The 24683-nt window shown below is 46.6% G+C and overlaps 1 protein-coding gene across 5 annotated transcripts; it reads right to left on the bottom strand.

Annotated features, from left to right (window-relative positions):
* Positions 1–926: 926 nt before the first annotated feature.
* WDR13 (WD repeat domain 13) lies at positions 927–21598 on the bottom strand. Of its 5 annotated transcripts, none has more exons than XM_017672485.3 (10): positions 21440–21580; positions 21024–21103; positions 20099–20339; positions 19354–19463; positions 19113–19243; positions 18234–18541; positions 17287–17467; positions 17050–17191; positions 15585–15703; positions 927–2777 (listed from the first exon to the last, which is right to left on the bottom strand). In XM_017672485.3, the coding sequence occupies exons 2-10, from the start codon at positions 21062–21064 to the stop codon at positions 2755–2757; spliced, it is 1296 nt and encodes a 431-aa protein (XP_017527974.1). In that variant the 5' UTR covers positions 21065–21103; positions 21440–21580; the 3' UTR covers positions 927–2754. The 5 variants fall into 5 exon arrangements, with proteins under 5 accessions (XP_017527974.1, XP_017527969.1, XP_017527968.1 ...); XM_017672480.3 differs by lacking the exon at positions 927–2777 and adding an exon at positions 12431–15158 and having other exon boundaries at positions 21443–21598; XM_017672479.3 differs by lacking the exon at positions 927–2777 and adding an exon at positions 12431–15158.
* Between the last annotated feature and the right edge of the window lie 3085 nt (positions 21599–24683).

Here is a 24683-nt window from a genome sequence, read left to right as displayed (position 1 = left end):
GCATAGCAGGCCTGAGGCTGTTGTCCTTAAAAGGCCTGCTTACAAGGTTGGCCCTTGGTTAGTGTTACTGGCTAAATATTGTCCCCTCTCCATGTACCCAAATTCATATGTTGAAGCCCTAATCCTCAATGAGACTGTATTTGGAAATGGGGCCTTTAAGGAGGTAATTAAGGCTAAATAAGGTCATAAGGGTACAGCCCTGATCCAACATGATTGGTGTACTTAAAAGAAGAGGAAGAGACCCCAGAGATCTCTCTTTCCATGCATACACAGAGGAAAGTCCATATGAGGACAGTGAAAAGGCCGATGTCTGCAAACCAGGAAGATAGTTCTCACCAGAAACCAACCAAGGTGGCTACCTTGATCTTGGACTTCTAGCCTCCAGAACTTTGAGACAATAAATTTGGGGAGGGTTCTCACCATTCTCTAAATAATGAGTGGCTCACTGTACTTAACTATACAAACACTGTGGTTTATGCTGAACACCTGCTTTCCTTCTGGGCATCTGGGATTTTGGTACATGCTATCCAAAGGGTGCCTGTGTGACTGGCCCCTGACAACAACCTTGAACTCAGGCTCATTCTTTTTTATGGCTGAATACTATTCCATCCTGGAGATAGACCACATTTTGTTTATCCATTCATTAGTTGATGTGCTTCCTTAAATTTTGTACTCTAGATACTTTGTTCACTTAATCCTAATGCTGAGAGGTGAGTCCAGGAAGCAGTAAGGTCTAAAATGGGTGTAACTGAAAGGCAGGTGGTATCCTCCAATCCCTGACTCAGGGACCCTGGCTTCTTACATATCATGGCTCTGCCTTCTTCACCAAGTTGTGTAAAAGTTCTGTTGAATCTTTAATTTTATGTGTCAATGGAAAGCAACCTGCATTTAAAAACATAAACATCCAGATTAGCTGGGAGGAAAACAAGAATAAATTGTTTGCAAGTTTTAATTATAATTTTCTAAATTACAGGTTTTAAAGAAAGTTTCATAGTTTTAAATACAATCCAATAACTCATGGTTAATAAGAATTATTCAATAGCTCTTCAAGGGGGCTTTAAATGATACAAACCTGTAATTATAGCACAACTTCTATACAAATGGTAGCTGTTGATAAAATTAAACATGAAGATCTTTCTACTTCAGAAAGCTATTTCCCTCTGTTTTCTCTACTTCACCCCACCCTTGAACTAGAGACATTTTATTGAACAATTTTGACCAATAGTATTTGTATTAATTACCTTTTGCTGTGTAACAAATTATCCCCAAAACTTAGTGGCTTAAAACTATAAACATTTATTATTTTCCACATTTTCAGAGGGCCAGGAGTCCAGCGGCACTTTAGCTGTGTGGTTCTAGCTCCAGCTCTCTCACGAGGTTCTGGCCATGATAGTGGTTGGGGCTGTGGTCTTATCTGAAAGCCTGTTTGGGCAGAAGGATCTGCTTCCAAGCTCATTCACATGGCTGTTTGCAGGAGGCCTCAGTTCCTCACCACATGGGACTCTCCGTAGGGCTTCTTGATACGTCATCACAACATGACATGTGGCTTCCCCCAGAGATGATCCGAGAGAGAGAGCAAGAAGGAAGCTTCAATACCTTTTATGAGCTAGTCCTGGAAGTTAAACATTTACCTCACCAAATTCTGTTTATTAGAAGTGAGTCACTAAGTCTAGGTCACTCTCAAGGAGAGGGGAATTAAGTACCACTATCTCTTGAAAGGAGGAGTATCAAAGAATTCATATTCTAAAACCACCCCACCAATATATTACAAGTCAACTTTCTTTAATAATTTCCTAATGAAAGATAACATGGAACCTAGTATATCTTATACATAAACCACAGGCAATGCAAGTAGGACTCTGCTCTATGCCCTGAGCTGCAGGGGGCCGCACGCTTTGGAGTGCTTTCCTCAGAATGATCTGAAGCGCCCTCTGGTGGCGGGGACTGGCTGGTGCCAGAAGTACCATGTGAATGAGGAGCCCTGAGTCTGGCCTAGGACCCCTGTGGGCCATGATCTCCATTTCTCCTTTTTGGAGGTGCTCTCTCTTACCCTCTGCCCTATGTATGGGATCAGACAGATGCCCTGATGACCTCTGGTACTTACATCAATGATGCTGACCCAAGGCTCCATGTGGCCAGCATTCCAGGGGAGTGACCTGGCAAGTTGAACACACCTGCTGGCTGGACTGGCATTTGTTTTACAGGATCTCATGAGACTAAGCCATCAGAATGGTGGTGACATGCTGATTTTGAGTGGATTTCATTTATGGCCTTTTATAGGCTATGTTCAAAGCTCTAGGTCTGAACAATGTACTGCCAGCTCTTGGGCTTGAGCTGTATGTGTGGGCCATGCACCTGCTCTCACTAGTCAGTATTCCAACTACGGTGCCACCTCCAGTACAGAGCACCCAAAAGGGGCAGAAGTGGTGGCAGGCACTTTACCCTGTCTGACACCTGCCACTGGTATCCAGGCAAGCCATTCCCTCCACAGGCTGCAACCAGGTATCAGAGGTATCAAGTAGGCCTCTGGGCCATGTGTACCTCCTTCAAGGACTTTTGAGCCTAGTGCTCTGCAACTCCAACAGTCTCTAAACTCACCAATGTGGTGACACCATGCTCCCCCAGGTCAGTCTCAAGCCATACCAGGAATGGACATTCTTTGTATAAATGGGACTTCTCTTCTCACTCTGCTGTGGGCCCCTTGCCTAGCCTTCTCCCTGGTGGTGGTGGTGGCAGTCAAGCTTGCAGTAGGTCTCATTCCAGGAATGCAGCAAGTACTGTTTAAAGAGTTCAAGAGAAGTCATGGTTAGATGTGTTGTTCTACATTTCGCTATAAAATTCCGATTAACATGACCAGAAAATGAAGTGTTGTTCACATTTACCTGCATAGTCTGTGTAAGGCTGGCTTTTGGAGTCCTTATCAACAAAGCCCAGTGACAACTTCTAGAAGTCACTGGAAGCCAGTATTCATAGGCAGCCCAATGGATGATGCAGTGTCACAAGTCAGATGTAACCAGCATTAAGTAAATGGTATTAGGGACCTGAAGAGGCAAGGTCTACAGTTTTCCAGTACAAACAGGTTCTAAAGAGCCATGGCATTATGAGTAATAATGGTGTTGCTACCTCCTTGTGGTGGGAGAAGAAGTCAATCAGTTATGACACTGTGAAATAATAGAACATATATATATATATATTATATATGTATATATATATTATATATATATATTTTTTTATATATCGGTCTCTGTTCCAGTTCCTGGCACAGAGCCTCTGAAACCCTTGTAATTTTCTAGATAAGGGCACTAAGAGCATCTTTTATTCTATTAAGATGGCTCTGGTGGGCTTCTGGATGGCTCCTGGATGGGGGATGGTCAACAGAAATGCCAAGTCATGATTAGAAGCTTGGGATTTTCAGCCTCACCCCCAATCCTCCAAAGAGGGGAGAGAGGCTGATAATGGAGTTAATAATTGATCAGGCCTACATGAAGAAGCCTCCATAAACTGCAATAACACGGAGTTTAGGGAGCTTCCAGATTAGCAATCACATCCACACCTGGAGGGCAACACACCCTAACTCCAAGCGACAGGAGCTCCTGTGCTCAGGAAACTCCCAGACCTGGTCCTGTGTATCTGTTCATTTGGCTGCTCACCTGTATCCTTTCTCGTGTCCTTTAATAAACTGGTAAAAGTAGGTGTTTTCCTGAGTTCAATGAACTGCTCGAACGAATTGATCAAACCTGACAAGGGAGCCGTGGGAAGCTCCGATTTGTAGCCACAACTTCTGTGGGTAACTTGGGGTCTACTATGTGCAGTTGGTGTCTGAAGTGGGGTGTGGGGGACAGTCTTGTGGGACTGAACCCTTAGCCTGTAGGATCTGACTCTATTCCCAGGTAGAGAGTGTCAGAATTGAGTTAAACTGTAGGGCACCCAGCTGGTGTCACAGAATTGCTTGGTGGGGCAAAACCCCTACACATCTGTCGTCAGAAGTGAAGTGTTCTGTGAGAGCATAAAGAAGACACACAGCAAAGAGAAACACAGAAGGAGGTGAAAAATTGGATGTTTTTCCCCTTTGGATACATTTGACAATAAAGAACATAAGTAGAGAACATAAGATGGTTCCCAGACTCGAATAGGAGGAGATGGAGCCTGGACACTATAGGGATTCTTCAGGTGCAATGACTGGACAATAAACAAATAACCTAAGTCCTTCTCTACACTTTGTTCTAAATCTTCATCAGTTAAGTCACACTTGTTCATACAGACCCATGATTTTATAATATATTTTTTAATCCAAATTGCTTATGTAGACAGAGGCCCTGCAGAAAATATTTGTCTGGGACCCCACACACCTTAGGGGCAACATGGTAGGCACCCCATAGGATGGTCCTTGGTGATCTCTGCTTCTGATGTTCATGCTTTGTGTAATCCCCTCTCCTTGAGTGTGGCCTGGATTTATGGACTCACTTCTAAGAAACAGAAAATGGCAGAAATGAGGGGATATTATCTCTGAGGTTAGTTTATAAAAAGACTGCAGCTTCCATCTTAGGAGCACTCTCTCTCACTTGCTGGCTCTCTCTCCCTCTTGCTCTCTCATTTCCTCCCTCAGCTGGAGCCCAGCCAGTGTGTACAGAAGTCCAGGCTATCCTGTTGGAATGGCCACATGAAGAAGAAAGGCCCCAGAGGATGAGAGGGGACATGGATGAGAACTGAACACCCAGCCAGCAGCCAGTGCCAATAGCCAGTTATGGAAGTGGCCCTTCTTGGAAGTGGATCCCCCTGCCCCAGTCAAGTCTTCAGATTGCAGCCCCAGATGCAACCTCATGAGAAACCCTGAGCCACACTGTCCAGATAAGCTGCACCCAGATTCCAGAGGAATTGAAGTTGTGAGATAACAAATGTTTGTGCTTTTAAGTCATTCCAAGAAAAAATTTTTTTAAACAGAATGTATCTAAGGATAATGATTAAGCCTATTTTCAAAGAACTTAGTGAATGCCACATCTGAATTATGAAAATGAACAAAAATTTTTATAGAGAAAAAATATTGAGATATAATATATAATAAATAAGTCTGCAACATAGTACACATACTATGCCAAGAATATCAAGTAAAGAGATTCAGTAAGTCTGGAGCAGGTTCTAAACATCTGTATTTTAACACAACTTTATGGGTAAGTCAGATGTGCATTGAGAACTACTGGCCTCAAAGATGCTATATTTAAATAGAAAGAGTAAGATGGTGACCAAGTAAACATTTATAATAATAACTGACATTATGGCTAATCACTCTTATTGTTATTGTCTAATATCATTAGGCAAAATGCCACCAGGACTCTGACAATTATAGGAAAACTCACTGGAATGGAAATATTTCATAAGAGTTTTGGTTAGTGCTTTCTCTGAGTTACAACATATTATGAAAAGCAAGGGCAAAAATCTCCAGGGACTTCCTGTAAAGCATACACTTTCTAAAATATTTATATTAATAACATTTAAACCATAAAAAAAATTTAACCTGGGGAAGGCTGAGGCACTCTTCTAATTTGCCAACTCTTCCAGTGTAACTCATCAATGGTAGCACATCAGGTAAGTGGACGTATTTCTAGCACCTCTTTTTATAAGGCAAAAGAAGAAATCTTTGTGAATCTCCAGAGGTTATGTGTGAAATTTCAAAGATAGTTTTAAGTGCAGAAGAGATCCTAAAAGTTGAATTTTATTTTATTTTATTCTATATTTAGGTCTGATTTGGGGATGGCAAAAATCAAAACATTGTTAGAGGAGATCTGAACACTTGATGAAGACTGGATCATAGGTGCCTGAGAAATAATACTGGTTACCTATTTAACCAAAGTGACAACAAAACATAAAAATGAACAGAAAGCAACATGATTGTAAAGAACTTAAGTGAGAAAACATTGATAATCAGAGAAGACATAATTTTTATTAAGCCAAAATTATTAAACTAGTCTCATTTGCCAAAGATTTACCTTAATTATGTGAGCTTGGATTCTTTAAAAGTCTCTAGGTTAGTTTCTGAAGGAAGAATCTTTTCAAGTCTAGCAAGCAAATTGTTAAAAGTTCAATTTCCTCCTTTCCTTGGAATTAGGACTATTTGATTTGTATTAGTGTTTAGTTATCTCTATATTCCAATCAGAACAGAACTCCCTGAAGAGACTTCACAGAACAATTTGTTGACGCCTTCTGGAGACAGGAAAATGTTGCACCCTCACCCTCACACATCACACACTGAAGTACATACACACAGGCACAGATACACACAGAGAGCTTAAAACTTCAATTCTACACTGCCAGCTCTGGGCATAGACTAACAAACCAGATGCCCTGTCCTCTCATGTCCAACATCCCTCCATCCTTTCATACACAGATGACACCAAATGGTCAGATCATAAAGCCAAATCCCCAGGAATCGCTGCCACCAGTGGGCAATCCCTTGGCTACAACAAAGCCCAAACAAACATTTAACACACAAATGGACAGCTATTTTCCCTTGTTTGACCCCTCCAGGGAGCAGGGTGATATATGGTAAAAATGTCTTTTTCCTGCACTTTGGTTATTCACTGCTGCTGGAATAGCCTTTCTCAAACTCCTCATCTATCTCTTTGCACTCCTGCTCAAGAACCTGCAGTGGCTCCCTCCTTCCTGTTACCACATGGATCCAAGTGACTATTTCCTCGGCTTCCATGCCGAGGCATGGAAGAATATTCACTGCAGCCATGGTGCTCACTGTGTGTCACAAGTCATCACAAGCAAGGCCAGGGCTGACTTTTGCTCTGAGTCTGCATCACTGGATGGATTTTGGGGGCCATTGGGAATGTGTTTCCTGACAGGGTAGAGGTTTGGCCTGTTCTATTCACTGCTGTATCCTGGCACAGTGCCTGGCAAACCATAGAGATTCAGTCCACATATGTCAGAAGAATGGAGTCCTCAGCCCTCAGCTGAGCCTGGAGGAAACTGAGGCACAGTATGGTGAGGTGACTGGCTCAGGATCATGGGTTGAACAATGTGGGAACCAGGATTTTACCTGGGCCCCCAGTTACTTACCCAGTGGCCATTTCTTCTCTCCCCAGTCCCTTCCCTCATGCCTTCCCTGGCAGTGGTAGGGAATGCGGCTGAGCACCCCCCAGGCCACTCTCAAGGAAGCACTTGCTGCTCAGCGGCCTCTAGCTATCAGCTCTGCAGGCGGGCCTCAGCTGCTCACAGCCACCCCCCTGAGGTTCTACTCTGCCCTGGCCAGCCACAGCTGGTGACAGAGCGAGGCAGAGGTATAAAACCCAGTGTTTCCTCCCAGGAGAAGCCCCTTGGAATGAGCCACCCTCCCTCCAGAGCTCTCTCTGGGCTGGCCTTGGCTTTGTGCCCAATCCCACATCCTCCCACTTGCCACCACAGGAATTGATCCCAACAAATGTTTTATACTCCAAATTCTGCTTTCAGACAACTTGCAACACTGGCTGTCCAGTGAAGGCCCAAGAAAATGTCCCAGTGATCCCAAATGCCTTAACATTGCCTCCACCAGGAATTATACCAGTTTGGGGAAAGCAGATGAATGGTATGGGTACTTTGTTTATCAGCTGAATGTAGATGTCTGACTAGTTGAAAGAGTCGCTAAAGCTCACCTGAGAAAATTGGAGGGGCATGGCGCAAAGTGAAAGGTGCAGAAGCGACCATTTGCATGTCCTTGGTGCTGTGTTCTATAAAACTCTGCCAACACAACCCAGCCAGTGGGTCAAAGCATGGAAACACGGGCTGCTTTTTATTCAGAACATGTTTCCATCTGGTTCTGAAGGGGTAAAAAAAAAAAAAACACAAAAAGCCCAAGAAAACAGCACATGGACTTCATTTTTCTGGATCTGGGAAATCAATCTTCTGGGAGCAGTGTGAAGAATCATGTCAAGCAGGTTGTTCTAGCTTAAGAAAAACTCAATAATGAAGAGTTGAAAGTAATGGTACTTAGCACTTGTATAATCTCTCTGATGCAAAAATAAGTAATATTGTGTTATTTTGGGAGCTGAGCATCAAGCCTGTCATAAAATGCGGAACATTACCCTGCACAGATGGAGGGGACAGCCTCAGGGACTCTGGCCTGAACCTCAGCTATGGTAGGAGGAGTTTGGTGGCTTCTTTTTTATAATTGTGTGCTAATTTCTTCATTTTTTACTTTAATTTTTTTATTTAAGTATAGTTGATATGAAACATTATATTGGTTTCAGGCATACAACATAGTGATTCAACAATTATATACCTTACTAAATGTTCACCACAGTAAGTGGAGTTACCATCTGTCACCATACGAAGATATCACAATATTATTGACCATATTCCCTATGTTGGACTTTCATCCCTGTGATTGATTTATTTTATAATTGGAAGTTTGTACCTCTTTATCCCCTCCACCTATTTCACCCATTCCCCCACCACCCTGTAATTTCTAACCATTATTGCTTCATGCTCTGGGATTTATGGCCACTGTTTTTTTTTCTTTAAGTAACTTGAGGTTTCTTGTAGTTCAGTAATTGAGCAGTGCACATATTTTTTATTGAGATGAGGCTGTCAGGTGGAATTTGACCATCAGCTACTTTTGTCTTTGAATAACACCTGAAGATGGACCTAAGGTAGACAAATCATGATCTAATAGCAGCATTCAACACGGTATCTGTGGCCACTCTGAGTTGCTGCCAAGAGGGAACACCCAAGGCCACCAGAGTCTCCTTCCTTGGTTTCAGGGGTGGGAAAGCACACCAGATGCAAAAAAATTGATCATGCCCTTGACCAGTAAGAAGGGTCCGTTTTGACTGTTTAGTGCTTTTTTTCCATAATTTTATTTTATCTTGGATTTCTATTGCAACTGCTTTTCACTCTGCTTTTACTTTTCTTATAATTTTTATTCATTATTTAAAAAATCCTTCAGAATCACTTCAATGTAGACATAATTTGGTTGATTTTGGAATTTTTACTCAATCTACATGCCCTTGTCACTTAATATATGGAATTTAATCGATTAATATTTATTATCAGAATTTAAAATCTGTGTTTTATGTTTTCAGTACCTTTTATGTTTCCTTTGTATTTCTTTAGTGGTCTGCTTTTTGTTACAAAATCATTTCTCATTCTTTTTCAAGTGATTTGGAAGTTCTACCTCCTGTTTTTAATTCAATTTCAGATTTTTTAAAAACTTGGTTGAATCTACATTGATCTAATTATTCACAGTAGGAATGAAAGAATATCTATTCATTCCTTCTCTGCTGTGTGAAGTGGGTGTGAACACTCCTAGGGGCACACAGACAGGAGTCTGGATGCTCTAAGAGTCACACAGACTGGCTAAAGGCATGCTTGGGGGTAACACGGACTGGGATATGGACCTGCATGAGTCACACAGAGTGCAATTTGGAAACTCTGGGGTCAGAGAGACTAGATATGGACAGTCCTGGTGTGACACAGGCTGTCCTATGAGCAGTTCTAGGGCCACATAGCCTGGGGTGCCAACACTCCTCAGGTCACAAAGACCAGGATGTGGACACTCCTGGGTACATACATACTGGGGTATAGACCTCCTGTGGTCACACAGACTGGGGTGTAGACACTTCTGGGGTCATACAGACTGGAGTCTGGATACCTGTGGGTCAAACAGACTGCCTTACAGAGACTCCTTGGCTCACACAGTCAGGTATGGATCGTGGAAATGTTATTATCCCAGTCCAAGATGTCACTAGAATCTATTTCTGTGCACAGTTTTGTTCACATTCCCTCACCTCATGACATCTGGTTGCAGTCTGTATTTCATCAGTAGCAACCACTTTGAAGTCCTTAGTAATTTTCATCCACTGTATCTGAATTCAGACCAGAAGACCACTAATGCTGGGGTATTTACCACAAGCCCAGGTTTGAAGTCTTACCAAAGGGGCATGGATGTCAAAGGACTTAACAATGGTGCAGGTTCAAGGTGAGAAAATGGCATGGATAATGAAATAGTTAACACATGCCTGGGTTCGTGCTCTAAAACAGAAGAGTATTGATGGTGGCATTACTAACCAAAGCTCTTGTTTAAGGTTAGGTCAGAGGGGCATTAACAGTGGTAGCCTTGTCAGAGTCCCCAGAGGAAGGCAATACCACCAGAGGGGAACAGACTGGAAGAATTAACAGGGACTGTGGTTCAAAGCTAGATAAGAGAGGCACTGATGTAGAAGAGTTAATACACAGGGCTCAATAATAGACCACAAAATCCCTGATGGTGGAATAAAGAGACCCAGATCTGAGGTTAGGTCAGAGGGGCCAGGATTTTTAATTAGTTAACAATTGTTCTGTTTGACTAGACAGAGAGGTGTTGATGTTAGAATAGTTAGCAAGTGTTTGAACTCAGACTAGAGGGCACATTCATGATGTACTAGCTAACAGAGGCCCTTGTTTTAGGGTCAGACCAGAGAAACAGGGATGAGGGTAATTGAATAAATACCTGGGTTTGAGGTTAGCCAAGAGACGAATGATTGTAGAATAGTTAACAGAGCCTGAGGTTTGAGTTCAGATTCTTGGGGCACTGATGATGGAAGAGCTGTTTAAGTTCGGTGAGACTTCCAGGGCACTGGTGACAGCACTTACCAGAGAATCTGGTTAAGGTCAAACCAGAGGGGAATTGATGGTGGTACATTTAACAGAGGTCTGGATTTGAGGACAGGCCTGGAGAGGAGGGATTGTGGAATAGTTAAATGGCTGTGTTGGATAATTAACCCAGTAGACCTTTGAATATGGAAGAGTAAACAAGTCCTGGTTAAGAATCAGAAAGATGAGTCAGCAAGGATAGCAGAAGACCTTTGATTAGGGGCCAGGATGACATTGAAGGTGGAATGACAATAAAAGAGACCCTGGCTTGAGGACAGACCAAAAGGACATTGATATTGTGGTGGTTAATTGTGTACCGAGTCTGAGGTCAGACCAACCTCAGCATTGTGAGCTTAAGGAGCATTGCGGTTTAAGAGTTAAAATGGCCTGGGTGCATAGTCAGATCAGAGAGGATTGAGGGTTGGATAGTTAAAAAGAAGCCCAGGTGCAACCAGCAAGGCTTTCTTGGATAAAGAATTAATGGAGGTCAAGCTTTGATCTGAGACCAGAGGGGCCATTCAGTTAGAATATGAAATAAAGACCTGTATTCAAGGTCATACCAGAAAAGCAGTAACGTAGGATACTTCACAGAGACCGCCGTTTTTAAGGTAGTCCAGAAGGGCACTTAATTGTTTAATAGAGGCAGTTAGGCCAGAGAGAGGGGGTCTTGGAATAGTTAAAAATTGAATCAGAGGACCTCAATGTTGGAATAGTAACAGAAGTGTCCACTCATGGTCAGAGCAGAGGGGTGCCAGTGGTGGAAAGCTAACAAAAGCTCAGGGGTTTGGTTGGATAAGGAGCCTGTCATGTCAGATTAGTTAAGAATTTGCCCATGTGAGAATTCAGATAAAGGGGGTCTTGATGGAGTAAAAGTTAACAGAGCCTGGATTTGAGGTCACACCAGAGATGCCTTGATGGTTCTGGAGTTCAAAATGGACCAGCTAGAGCACAAAGCCAGGAATGGTGAGATACTGACTTAGAGGCCCAGATTCAAAGTTGGACTGAAGAATAGTCAGCAAATTTCAGTTCCAAATAAGATCAGAGGAGTAATGATGGTGGAATAGCTTGTAGAAGCTCATGTTCAAGTTGACCAGAATGGAGTGATAATGGAATAGTTTACAGGCACACAGATCTAAGGTCTGCCCAGAGGGGACTGATGCTTTGAGTGTTACCAGTGTCCTAGGTTCAATATCAGATCAGAGGGGCAGTTACAGAGGGACAGTAAATAGAGGCCAGGGCTCAAGATAAGATCATAGGGGCATGGCAGTGGAATAGTTCATTGAGGTCAGGCCAGAGGAGCACTGAGTGTGGAAAAGTTAATAGAGGCTCAAGTTCAAGTTTCAGATTTGAGGAGCATTGATGAGTTAGCTGAGGCCTGGATTCAAGATCTAAGAGTGATTGACAGTGGACTTATAGAGTCCCAGGTTGGAGTTTAGACCACTGTGACACTGATAGTGGAGGAGTTGAAAAGACGTAGGTTCAAAGTTAAACCAGGGGTTTTGATGGGGTGGAAGCAGTATTAGACTGGAAGACAATAGCTGGTGGAATATTATACAGAGGCCATGTTTTGAATGAGATTTGACCAGTAGTACACTGATGGGCAATAATTAACAAAGGCCCAGCTTCAAGCTCAGACCAGAGAGGCTCCTGATGAAGTAGTTAAACTCACAAATTTGAAGTCAGACAAAGGGCATGGGGCAGTTAACGGAGGCCTGGACTTGAGGCAAGACTACAGTAGTATTGATGGCGGAATGTTTAAAAGTTCCAGATCTGATGTCAAACCAAAGGCACAGTATGATAGACAAATTAACAGAGGCCCAAGTTTCACCAATAAGATATTTTTTATTATTTGCTCACTATTTCCTGTTAGATTGTAAGTGAAGAAAAGGTACTATAAAGATGAATTTAAAGTAGAATGTCAACTCATTCTACTAGAGGGCCACCTCAAAATTTCACAAGGAGCAAACTCCCACACTCATGTGTGACAACATCCATGACCAGCCATCTTGTATCCAGGCTCAATAAAAAGAGTGTGAATAAAGAGGCTAAAGAAATGAAGAACATGTTCGTGAAAAGTGAGGCCCCCCAAGTGATCTTGCCCGTCACTGAAACATAACATGCGGGAAAGTCTCACAGCAGCCTGAACTGATCTCTGAGGAAAGGTTTATTTCAAATCTGGCCCCTGGCTGGCATCTGGAAATTTATATGTAAGGGTTACCAGCCCCTACAGATGCTAAGAGGGGCTCATGTGCTTAAACTGTTCACATAAGCACTGTGGTTTATGCTAAACACTTCTTTACTTCTGAGAGTCTGGAAGGTGGGTGTGTGCCAGGCAGAGGGTGCCCATGTGATCAGCCCCCCGTAAAAACCTGGGAACTGAGTCTCTAATGAGCTTTTCTGGTTGACAATGTTTGGCACGTGTTGTCACAACCCATGGCTGGGGGAATTAAGTGTGTCCTGTGTGATTCCACTGGGACCGGACCCTTGGAAGCTTGTGCCTGTCTCTGCTAGCCTTGGCCCATGCACCATTTCCCTTTGCTGATTATGCTCTATATCTTTTTGCTGCCATAAATCATAGCCGTATATACAACCATATGCTAGACTGAGAGTCCTAGCAGACCATGGAGTCTGGGTGCTCTTAGGGACCTCCGACAGAGATACGTGATCTGGATCAAGAGCAGGCCAGCTCTCTGAGGTCCCTATTGCTTCACCATGTACCTTAAGGGCTGTCAGAGGGAAGTAGCAGGCAGAAATGCTTCTGGCTACAAGCAACCACACTGTCAGGTAGTGTGGCTTGAACAAACAGGTTATTTTTCTCCCCCAACAAGGCTGCCGGTGTTTAGTCAGCAGCTCCACACCGCTAGGCCAGCTTAGTCTGTGACTCTGTGCACTGAGCACATATCTCTAGATGCTAGTCACACTTCCCACTGATGCATCTGGTTGTGGCAGCCTATGGAGCTGGACGGAAGGGAGGAGTTGGAGAAATAGCCTCTTTGACATTTCTGGCAACTCTGATAATTTCTTGGGGATGCAGGTCACTGATGGGGCAGTTTGGTTATTCATCTGTCTAGCCCAAGCTTTCTCTCCACATTTGAAGCTCCCCTCAAATGTTGAACATCGCTTTGTGATTTCTGAGTCATTCTAGGCTTTGAATAGGGGCCCTGGGTGGGTGTGGAAGGAGCTAAGGGTGGTCTGTGGTTGGAGAGAGAATCCCCATTCTCTCTACCCCCACCACCCCTTAGGAGCTGTGAGCTCAGCCTTAGGGTCCACAGTTGTACCTGTACCAGCTTGGCTCTGCACGCCCCTAACACCTCCACTCCCTACTTGTGGGGAACCCTGGTGCCAGGGGCAGCCTGGGAGCCTGAGCTTCCCTGAGGAGTCAGCAGGGCCCTGCGGACTAATGGGATGAAACCCCTGTGCTGGAAGCCAACATTTCCCCCTCAACTCCTCCACTGCCACCACTCTGGCCCAAGTTCCCATCACTGCTCAGTCCCACTGCTGCAGGGGCTCTTGACTGGTCCCCCACTTCCCCCTTGCCCCCCAGTCTGTTCTCACAGTGCCCACAGGGATCCTCTTACAACCAAGTTGGACCACACCCTCCTCTGCTCAAAACTCTCTGGTGATGCACCCCTCACTCAGAGTAACCAAGTCCTCTCCATGTCCATGAAGCCCTCCAGGATTGGGCATGTCCAACCTCTTCTCCTACCACATTCTGGTCTAGCCACACTGGCCTGTACAGTGACCCTTCTGGCACACTCCAGCCTCAGCACATTTGCACTGCCATTTCTCTCTGCCTAGCATGTTATTCTCCCCCCGACACTATGGTGCTGCCTCTCATTTTATTCAGGTATTTGTTTAAATTACACCAGCAAGAACGTCCTCCCTGATCACAGCACCCACAAGAGCCCAACTCCCACTCCTGCAACTTACCTCCTGTCTTTGCCTTATTCTTCCTCCCGTCATTCATCTTGAACTGACTTAAATTTATTACACGTTTTTGTCTACTATCTATCTGCCTCCACTCGAATGCAAGCCCCATGAGGGCAGGGATTTTTATCAGTCTATGTCACAGCTGTACCCCCAAGGCCTAAAACAGTTCCTGGCATATAGTAGGTGCTTAATAATTTCTGTCCAATGCATGACCATGTAAAATACTTGAAGTGGTGCCTATGATACTATAGATATTTGGTAAGTGGTTGTTGAATGAGTAAGTCAGCACATGAATGAATATGGGAACCCCTCTATCTTGGGTCCTAGAGCCTCCCTCCCACCCCCAGCAGCACAACCACAGGAACTTTATTTATAAACACAAGGCTGGAGTGGGAGCTGGGTGGGAAGGTAGACAGTGGTAGGGCCTGAAGGTTCCTACTTCTGCTCCCGCCTCCAGACAATGACCATGCCACTGGCGTCACTGGAAGCCAGCAGGCTCTCATCACAGTTGAAGCTGACGTCCAGCACAGGTGCGCTGTGGCCCTGCAGCTTGTTGACAGCAGCCTTGGCTGCCCGTTCCACGTCAAAAAAGTGCACACACATGTCTTCACTGCCTGTCACTGCCCAGATGAGATAGAAAGGCCATCAGGCGGTGACACGGGAGGCAGGGGGGTGCTGTGGGTGTGAAGTCTCTGAGGCGTCTGAGGTGGTGAGGGATTTACATCCAAGGTGTGAGGTCCCAGTGTGGTTTGGGTGGTGGGGGCGGTTGGGGAGGACCATCCTAGACGGGAGGTCACCTAGCTGTTTTGGTTGTGTGTCCAGAGTGTGAGGTGTCTGAGCAATCTGGGAGGCTCTGTGTCTCAGGCTGGGAGGTTTCTGGGCCATTTGGGGGTCTGTGGTCAGAGTGGGAGGCTGCTGAGATGTGAGCGTTCTCAAGGCCCAGGAATTTAGGGCACCAGGGTGTCATACATCTGAGCCAGATCAGCACCAGCCCTGGGCCTTGCCCCTCCCCAGCCACCCAGACACCCTGACCCTATGGAACTCACCCACACAGGCCCCCTGGCGGAAGGACATGAGGGGGCAGAAGATACTGCGCACAGGGTGGGAGCTCTGTTCAATGGGGAAGCTTCTCTTCAGCTGCAGGGTGCCCTCGTTGTCTACCACCCTGAGAGGAGGATGAGAGCAGGTTGAGGCACAGCCTCAGTTCCAAACAGGGATGAGTGGGGGCCCAGTCTGTGTCCCCACTCCTGTGCCTGAGTTCTTTCCAAGGGCATGAAATCCAGTTTGGAGATGACTGCATAAACCTGTAAAGCATGCACTGGCCCCTGAGTTAGTGACAGCTCGGACACTGTAGCTGTTGGATAAATGGTGAGCCTCTATAGTTTAATTCCCTAGTTTCTCTTTCTAAGGGGCTCTGAGAGAGTCTGGTGTGAAGACCCGCCCAAAGAAAGGCGATGGCTGGCCAAACTATGCAGCCCTGTGCCGTGGAGCACCACATGGCCACTCAACAGAACAAACTGAAGCAATTGCAGGTGACCTGGGGATACTTCTACAGCCATTGTCTGGTGGGAAAAGTGAGCTGTGGAAAAGGATGGAGGAGGTCACTTCTGTAAATTAAGGACCCACCCTCAAAATCTGTGGGGGTGTGTACAGGCCTAGGACTACAGCAGAGAGAACCAAACAGAGAAAGGTACATACAGAATTGTTAGCATGCTTTACTGGGGCAGGGGGCAGGCCGAGGTGGCAGGAGGGAGGAGGGCAGGGAGAGGATGGCAAGAATAGGCAAAACTCTTGGGAATTTCCTTAAATTAAAAGTCGTATGTGTATGTGTGAGTGCTGCGTGTGTGTGTGTGTGTACATTTTTTTAAAGGAGAAGACAAAATAGTGGAGTAGAAAGAATGCTGTTGGGCAGTGGTTTTCAGGCCTAGCTGGACATCACTTAGTATCATTTCCGATATACTAGTACCTAGCCCCACCCCAGAGCTAAAATCACTGGCCTGGAGTGAGGCCTGGCCATGATGTTTTGAAGCTCTTTAGGTCATTCCAGCATGCAGCCCAGGCTGAGAACCACATCTGGTAACGTCATATGTGAGTGGGGAGAGGAATCCACACCAAAAAAGAAAGGAAGGAAAACAGGCCACTGCTCTGCCCTAGCCTGTTTTATGCCTCAGTTTGCTCATCTGTAAAACGGACATGATAAGAGCACCCACCTCACAGTGTTTCTGTGAGGAGTAATTGAGGTGACAGGTGTACGGTGCTGCAAAGAGGGCCTGGCCCAGCAACTGCTGTGTAAGTGCCAGCCACTGCTACTGCTATTACTGCTGCTACTGGTATCATCATCATCATCATCATCAGGAGACTGGACTCCCCACTCAGTGAGATAAGCCTGATGGAGGAGACAGGCTCTCAGGCCCTATGCGTCTTCATCTGATGGGGGACAGTGCTCCTGTTCCAGTCTGATGGTGATGGCAAGCCACCCATCTCCAGGCAACCTGGAAAGGGGATACCCACCTGTAGAGCAGCAGCTTATTGAGGCAAGCATTGATAAGCAGTGAGGGGTCCCGGGCCTCGCGGCTGACCCAGGAGCGGGCGGAGATGCTGGTCACAGGGCTACCCTCATGTACCACCAGACGCTTGGCTTTTGTCAGCTTCCCTGCGACAACAGAGGGAGGCAGAAGGAAGGGTGAGGGTGATGCACTGGGAGGGTGGGAGTGCGAGCACCGAGACGCAGGCCTGGGACCTGCCTACCTGTGGCCATGTCAAACAGGAAGGAGAAAACACTGCCATGGTCATCACCCGCCCAGAGCAGCCGCCCAGGGGCATCAAAAGACAGAGAGAGGACACGGCCTGTCAGCTTGCTGGAGCCACCTTTCACTTTCTTCCCCGTGGAGATGTTCATGACATGCACGTTGTGCTTGGCATTCCCCACCTGTAGGTGAGACCCAAACACCATCATCCTGCTCCCAGTCAGTCCCTCCTGGAGTCTGACTACAGTGGGGCTGCTGTGGATGGGACTAGCTGGTCCCTACTGGAGTCTAATCACAGTGGGGCTGTGGCAGGTAGACTAGAAGGTGACCCAGGCCTTTAACCCTCCCAAGCCAGCCCCTCTTGCAATTTGACCAGAGTAGACAGCTGCTCCCCAGACCCATAATGCTGCCCCTTGGCCAGCAACCCTTGTAGTGGGCAAACCACAGGGCCATCTCAGGCCCGTAATAACTCGTCTGCTCCCTGACTGGTCCTTCCTGGAGCTTTGACTGCACAGCGGCTGCTGTAGCTGCTGCAACAGAAAGGGCCCCAGAGCACAAGCTTATTAGGCCAGCCTGCTTCTACTCCCTGCTCAGGACCAGGCCAGACTTTTCATTTCCTGCCCCTGCCCTCTGAATTTCCATCATGGGGTTGGACCACAGTCACTGCCACTGAGATGAGATGAGGGTTACCTGCTCTGCAACCAGCAGCCCCTGCAGCTGATAGGACTGAAGGGGTGCCAGGCCCTGACTGGTGCCCCTTGGAGTGAACCTCAGCGAAGCCATTCCAGACCAAGAACTGCATCCCCATTCTGACCTCTTTCCCTCTGAGTCTGACCACAGGAGGACTGTGGGGTGGACTACAGGAACCCGCCACCATACTGATTTCCTGGGACAGCCCTCCTGGGCTGGCATCCCCACCCTCAACAAGCAGGGGTCCTAGAACCTGACCACAGTGAGGTTGTTGTTGACCGGCTGGAAGGTACAGCAGAGCAATTCAGCGCCATCAGGGTCCGGGATCTCCCGGATGCAGAGGCCATCCTCAGAGGCCCAGATGCGCATGGTAGCATCGAGTGAGGTGGACACAAGGATGTCATTGGAGAGAGACCAGGCGAAATCCGAGACACCACGGGTGTGTCCTCGCAGCACATGGAGCACAGTGGGTGGGGCAGGCACCAGCTGGCACAGAGAGATGCTGCCATCAAGTGAGCAGCAGGCCAGGCGGTGGCGGTCATCATTGGCAAAGCACACCCTTGGAACTGCAATGCGAGGGAGCCATTTGTGAGAGTTAACACACTCACTGGGTGCTTTCGTTTGTGAAAACCTGTGATCTGTGGGCCAGCAGCCAGGTCCCACTGCACCAGGCACGGTGGCCTCAGCAAAGGGCTTTCCTCAGCTGAGAAAGGGAGTTGGAACCTAGAAGGCCCTCTGCCATAAGGTCCCCTGAACCTTAGCAGGTACTTTGTGGATTGCAAAAGGCTTCTCAACATGAAAAGGCTCCTACATCTCAGCAAGAACTTTACAGTTACCAAGGTCTGGGCAGTGTGTGAAAACCATGCTGCCCTTTGTGAGGGGATTTCTCTGCAGCAAAGGCTTTGAACTCTTCCAAGTGACTCATGACCCCAGAAGCCTTCTGCAAGGGATTCTTTATGGTAGACAAAGCACCTGAGATTTTGCAGATCACTAACTTTTAGGTTTGCGGAAGGTTTTATGTATGGCAATTCCTTTAAAGATGGGCCAGAGACTCTGTGTTCCAGAAAAGCATGCACTCGGTGGTAGTCACAATTTGAATAAATGTGTTGTGATGAGATTTACCATCCACTGACTCACCTGCCTCATCTACATGCTGGTCAAAAACATGGTACATGCCCGCAAAGGCATAGTTTTCACTCAGTGATGTGTCCCCAGCCATGGCTCGACTTGCTTCTGCCACTGATGTGGGCACCACACTGCCAGGTGGCCTGAGCCCAGTGGGAGTTGAGGGGTAACAGGAGACAAGTGCTAGAGTTCATTCTGCTGTTGCTCTGTGGCCCCTCACAAAGCCCAGCCCTCAGCTGCCCCTGATGTGTACCTGTCCTCATAGACAGCACGGTTCATCTGTGCCTGCAGCTGGTAGGAGCCTCGGCTGACAGAACGGCGGTGCCCACGGGCCCCTAGGGCCCGAGGATCATCCTCGAAGTCCTGCAAACAGAGAGAGTCAGGGTGGACACCATCTTGAGAACAGCCCTCACGAACCTGTAAGGTCTGGAGTCTTTAAAATATACCCAGAAGTAGATCTATTCTCACCCTGTCCACTGCCACCACTGCCTGGACCACTGTGGTGGCCTCTGTACTAGTTTCCCCACTCCCACCCTTGCCCAGCTCATTACTCAATAAATGTTCTCTGGACAAAGAATGAGCACTGTTTCCCCAGAAAACCACTGGGCTTCATTCAAGTCTCAACTGTCATCTCCTCTGAGAGGCACCTTCCCTGACCATCCCTATCAAAAATAGCTTCCCTCTGTCCCCCATACCCGTCCTATTTTATCCCCCAAGTCTGCTTTATTTTTCTTTCTTAGCATTCCTCAATACAAGCCATGACAATTACTGACTTGTTTACCTGGTTTGCTGTGTTTAGCTCCTTTATTGCCAGTTTATCAACCTGTTTATCTTGTTTTTTGTCTCTGCATTGACTTATCTCATATATTATCTTTTTTTGGTCTCTGCTCATCCTAAGAGCCTGGAACAGTGCCTCACACATAGCTTGACAAGTCTGTTGAGTGAATGTCTAAGGAGGCAGGTGGTATGTGTGGCAGGTGGCATGGGGAGGAGCTCACTTCCATGCGGTCAAGGGTAGTTCGGCTGCTGCGGATTATGCTGTTACTATACGCGCGAGCGCTGCCTGGCTCAGAGAGGGGTCCGTAGCGCTGGCCCAACAGCTGCCCACGCAGCCTCAAGTACTGCCGACGCAGTGCTGGAGGGTGTCCAGCCTTGGCATTCTCCCGCAGTAGCTGGCTGCGCCGTCGGATATACTGTGTCCGAAACTGTGGAAACGTTGGTGTGCGGTATGCGTTGTACCTGTGATGGTAGGAGGCAAGGTGGGCAGCAGGCACAGGACAGAGGGAATCAATCAGCTCGGGGGATAGGGAAGGAGAATGAGGTATATGGCAGTGAAGGGTGAGGATGGCAAGTGATCAGCAGTGATGATGGGAGTCCCTCTGGTGCTGTGATGAGGGTCAGTCTACAGTTATGGCCATGGCGATGATGTCAGTGTGGGGACAACGGAGGCAGTCTGCATCTTTGCTGGAATTGGAATGAGGTGACCAAGTCAGTGTAGACAACAGTAGAGGTCAGTCTGACATGGTGATGAGGGTTACGGTGGGGCAATAGTGGGGGTCAGTATGGGATGGTGATGGGGTCAGGCTAGGGAAGTGGTGGTGACAGAGAAGTCTGGGGGTCAATAGTGGGGAACAGGATGTCTGGCACCAGCCTGGGCTCCGTCACCCCATTTAGTAACACAGTCTCTATGCGATTGCTCATATTTGACTGCATTTTCCAAGAATGCTCTTACGACCCTCCGCCAACCCCTGTCACTGAGGGAAAGCCCCAACCTTACTATCGCGCATGCTCACCTCCGGCTTACCCACGAAGCCGCAAAGGACAAATTTTCCGCCTAGCCTCACTTATCGCCATTGCGCATGCGCCAAAATAACTTCCGCTCCCATGGGCTCCGCCCCCACGGGATCCGACCCCACGCCTCACCTCGCATCTACTGCTAAGACCTGCTGCCACACCGCGGCCATTCCTCGTCCTCCTCTTCCGGCGTGTCAGCCCGCGGGAGCCTGCAGGACAAGGGCTGGAATGTCAGCGTCTCAAGTGAAGGGATCTAGTTCCGCCCCTTGCGCCAGGCGATCGCTGCCATAGACACCGAATCCCTCCACGCCAGGATGTTGCGAAATGCCACCCGGCTGTTAGCATGGTCATCACCCCAGCCTAGCCCTTCTCGGGCAGCGCCCTGCAAACTCACAACAGAGATCAGATCTGACCCCGCCCCCGATCGCCACAGCAACGCCACTGCCCCCCCCTACGAATCTTTGGCATTCCCCACCCATCTTGCCACCTCTGCCCCACGCCTTCCCTTCTCGGGTCCTAGAGTAGAGCCCGGGATCAGGGACCACCACCTCCGGGGCTGCCTCCGGCTCTTAAGGTCCCCGGGGCGTCCCTAAGACCAGCGTCTCCCCTTCTGTCCCTCTTCTCCCTCTCGGGATCCAGGAAAGATGGCCGCCTACTACCAGGAAAAGCTGCTGAGCGAAGAGTGAGTCGATAGGAATCGTCAGGGCGTGGGAGAACCACGCAGGCGCACCAAGGCCCAGTAGCTTCCGGCACAGGCTCCGCCTCTTAAATTCTATTCCATACCCCACACCCGCGCACCCTACCTTCAGTCTCTGATGGGGACTTCTTGTATGCACAAAAATAATATCCAGGGAACACAGGGACAGGAGCGAGTATGTAAATCACTCCCTAAAAACCAGAAATCCGACCTTAAAGGAAACATGACTGTATTTTGAAAAAGTGGTATAAGCTGCTTTTTAGCAGCACAATTTTGGCCTAGCAAGATTTGAAGCACAGAATAAAAAGTTTTCCAGTTTCTTAAGACTGACTCATACACCTCTGGACACCCCCGTGATGAGAAAGTCCGTTCTATAGGAGGGAGGCTGGGGGGAAGTGGCGTTTGGGCTTGGATGCTCCCAGGGAGCTTGATCTGGGTGTGAGTGTAAAGGCAGAGGTCATAATTAGGTACAAGCTTTGCGGTTTGGATCCCAGTAGGCTATCCTCACCATCCTTATTTCAACTCCCAACAGGAAGCTGCATGTCTATTCATCTTAACGTGAGGAGGATAAACAGAATTTACAACATTGAAATACAAGATTTAATAGCTTCCTATTAGATCTTAACATCAACTGACATAATTCTCAAAATTATTTTTCACACTTTTTATAATGAATACAATACTCTGAACAATGTTTTAAAGCCACCTGAAACAAGGAGACACATCTGTTAGGCAGAAAGGTAGACGTATGCATGTGGACGGAGAATAAGGCCAGTGGAGTCCACTAAAAGGGACTCAAAGAGTTAACCAGATAAAACCAGAGAGCCAGAAACGACTCACAGAGTTACTGAGTTGAAATTTCAAGGACCAGGAGTTACTTGGAATGTCCACACAGCCCAGATAAAGAACATATCAGAAGACATGCATAGAAATCATCAGAGTGCAGCCTATGTCTCTATTTCACCAATTAGACCAGGCCTCCAAAGCCAAAGATCGTCAGTCAAAGACTTCACTGTCCTGCCAAAAATCCCATAAAAAGAAGCCTCACAGTGAACAGGCTGCCTTTGTCTCCCTTGACTCTGGCCCTCTCCTCCCTTGGAGTGTGTTCAAATAAAACTTCCATTCTGCTTTGCTACTGCATCTCTGGCTTTCAGTTCTTTGTTGCAGCAAGCACAAGATCTGAGGACAGTAAACTCAACCTGTAACATATTCATGAACATATTGCTTTGTGTTCTAAGACAAACAAACCACACTGTTTTGTATTGACTCTGCATCACCTTGTCCATCTAAGCTATAGGTGTCTTTTCAGGATATTAAATACCCTTCTGTTTGATGACTGATAAAGAATAAACTATTTCACTGCACAAACATGTAACCAGTAACATTTATTGGATAATGTGCTGGGCACTGTTTGAGATGATTTGCATGTGTTAACCCATTTAATCCTAATAAGTAAATGTTGTGGGTCCCATTAGTATCCCCATTTTACAGATGAAGCTGAAGTCCACGGAATTCAAGGGTGACATTTTATTGAACTCTTTCCCTACTTGTGACCAACATTGGGTTTATTTCCAAGTTCTTTTTTTGCCATAATGGATGCTATTATCAATGCCTTTCCCATTCACCTTGACCACCCTGGACAGAGATCCATCCTTTCTCATCCCACCACTCAGCTTCCAAAGAACCATGGTGGGAAGAAATCACAGGAGATTGAGGAATGCCAGGGAGATTTACTGTCTCATTGCCAGAATTGATTATTTTGTTGCTTTATTGACAATATTCATGTTTTTTCAAAAATTGTTTTTAAAACCTCATTCCTATAAAGCTATAAATACCAGATAAAACAACCTAAAGATGGGGTTAAGTCTGCATTAGTTACTAATGCATAGAAAGTGTTCACAACACCTGTTGCATGAATGTTTGCCATTATTCCCAAAAGGCAGCAGAACTTGGCCACCGCTACAGGCTCTGCCAGCTAGGAGCTATGTCTTGGGAAAGTCGGTTAACCCCTTTGTGACTCAGTTTCCTCATCTGAAAAAGTGCCTCAGTGCTATTGTGAGGACTAAATGAGTTAATACTTGTGAAGCTTAGACTAGCATCTGGAACAGAGAAAATATCCACTAAATGCTGACTACTATGTGTTGTTTTAACATCTTTTCCCAGTCATAGATCCATCTGCCAGAGGTAGAAATGTGAATTAGAATGACCACAGCCACCTCTCGCATTTGTTGTGTGCTCTGCATGTTTTCAATTTTTGTTTTTAAACATTGACACTCTCATTGGATTAAAAATGGGTTTTGAACAAGCTGGTGACAGAATCACTTTCAGTTTGTTGGGAGTTTGGAAAGAAAAGGGGCAGAGTTTATCCGCATGAACAGCAGGCAAGTCAGAGGTTGTGAGTGACATTGATGGCAATCATGACATTTAGAAAAGAAGCTCAAGCCTATGGGGGGGGACCACAAGTTCCACTCACTCCAACAGGATCTGGGGCTATTTTACTATCAGAGTGAAGGTTGAGGGTCCTAGCCCAGTGAATGAACAAAAACAGATTTGGATAGAAAAGACAGCTTAGTCAGAGAGCTGTTTGAAGTTAACAGCTCATCACAATATCGACTCAAGTGGTGGCAGAAACAGGCAGTGACTATGTCCTTTCTGGACTTCTCCTTCCTTCATGTGTCTCCTGTCTGTTTAGCCCCCAGAGTCTAGAAGTGCAAAGGCAAGCTCTGGACCACACTGGTGGTGCCCGCCTTTCCTTACTAACACAGGCTGAAATGAAACCTGAAGTTGGGGCCCATCCTCAGGAACTAAAAGGAGCATGATTTGAGGGAAAGCCTGCATGGCTTGGGGTGACAAGGATATGCCGAGAATCAAGGCCAGAGAGCAAAAGAAGAGACATGGAGTGGAGGGTTCCCTTTTCTCCGCATCCTTGCCAGCATTTGTTGTTCTTAGTCTTTTTGATGCTGGCTATCCTAACTGGTATGACTTGATATCTCATTGTGGTTTTAATTTGCATTTCCCTGGTAATTAGTGATGTGGAGCTTCTTTTCGTGTAGCAAGGGCTTGATAAAATATTTGTTGGAAGGCTGGCTCAC

This window comes from Manis javanica, chromosome X, assembly GCF_040802235.1.
Source record: "Manis javanica isolate MJ-LG chromosome X, MJ_LKY, whole genome shotgun sequence".
In the NCBI taxonomy this organism is placed as follows: Eukaryota; Metazoa; Chordata; class Mammalia; order Pholidota; family Manidae; genus Manis; species Manis javanica.
The sequence above is the reverse complement of the archived record's forward strand: the minus strand, read 5'-3'. Positions and strand labels throughout refer to the sequence as shown.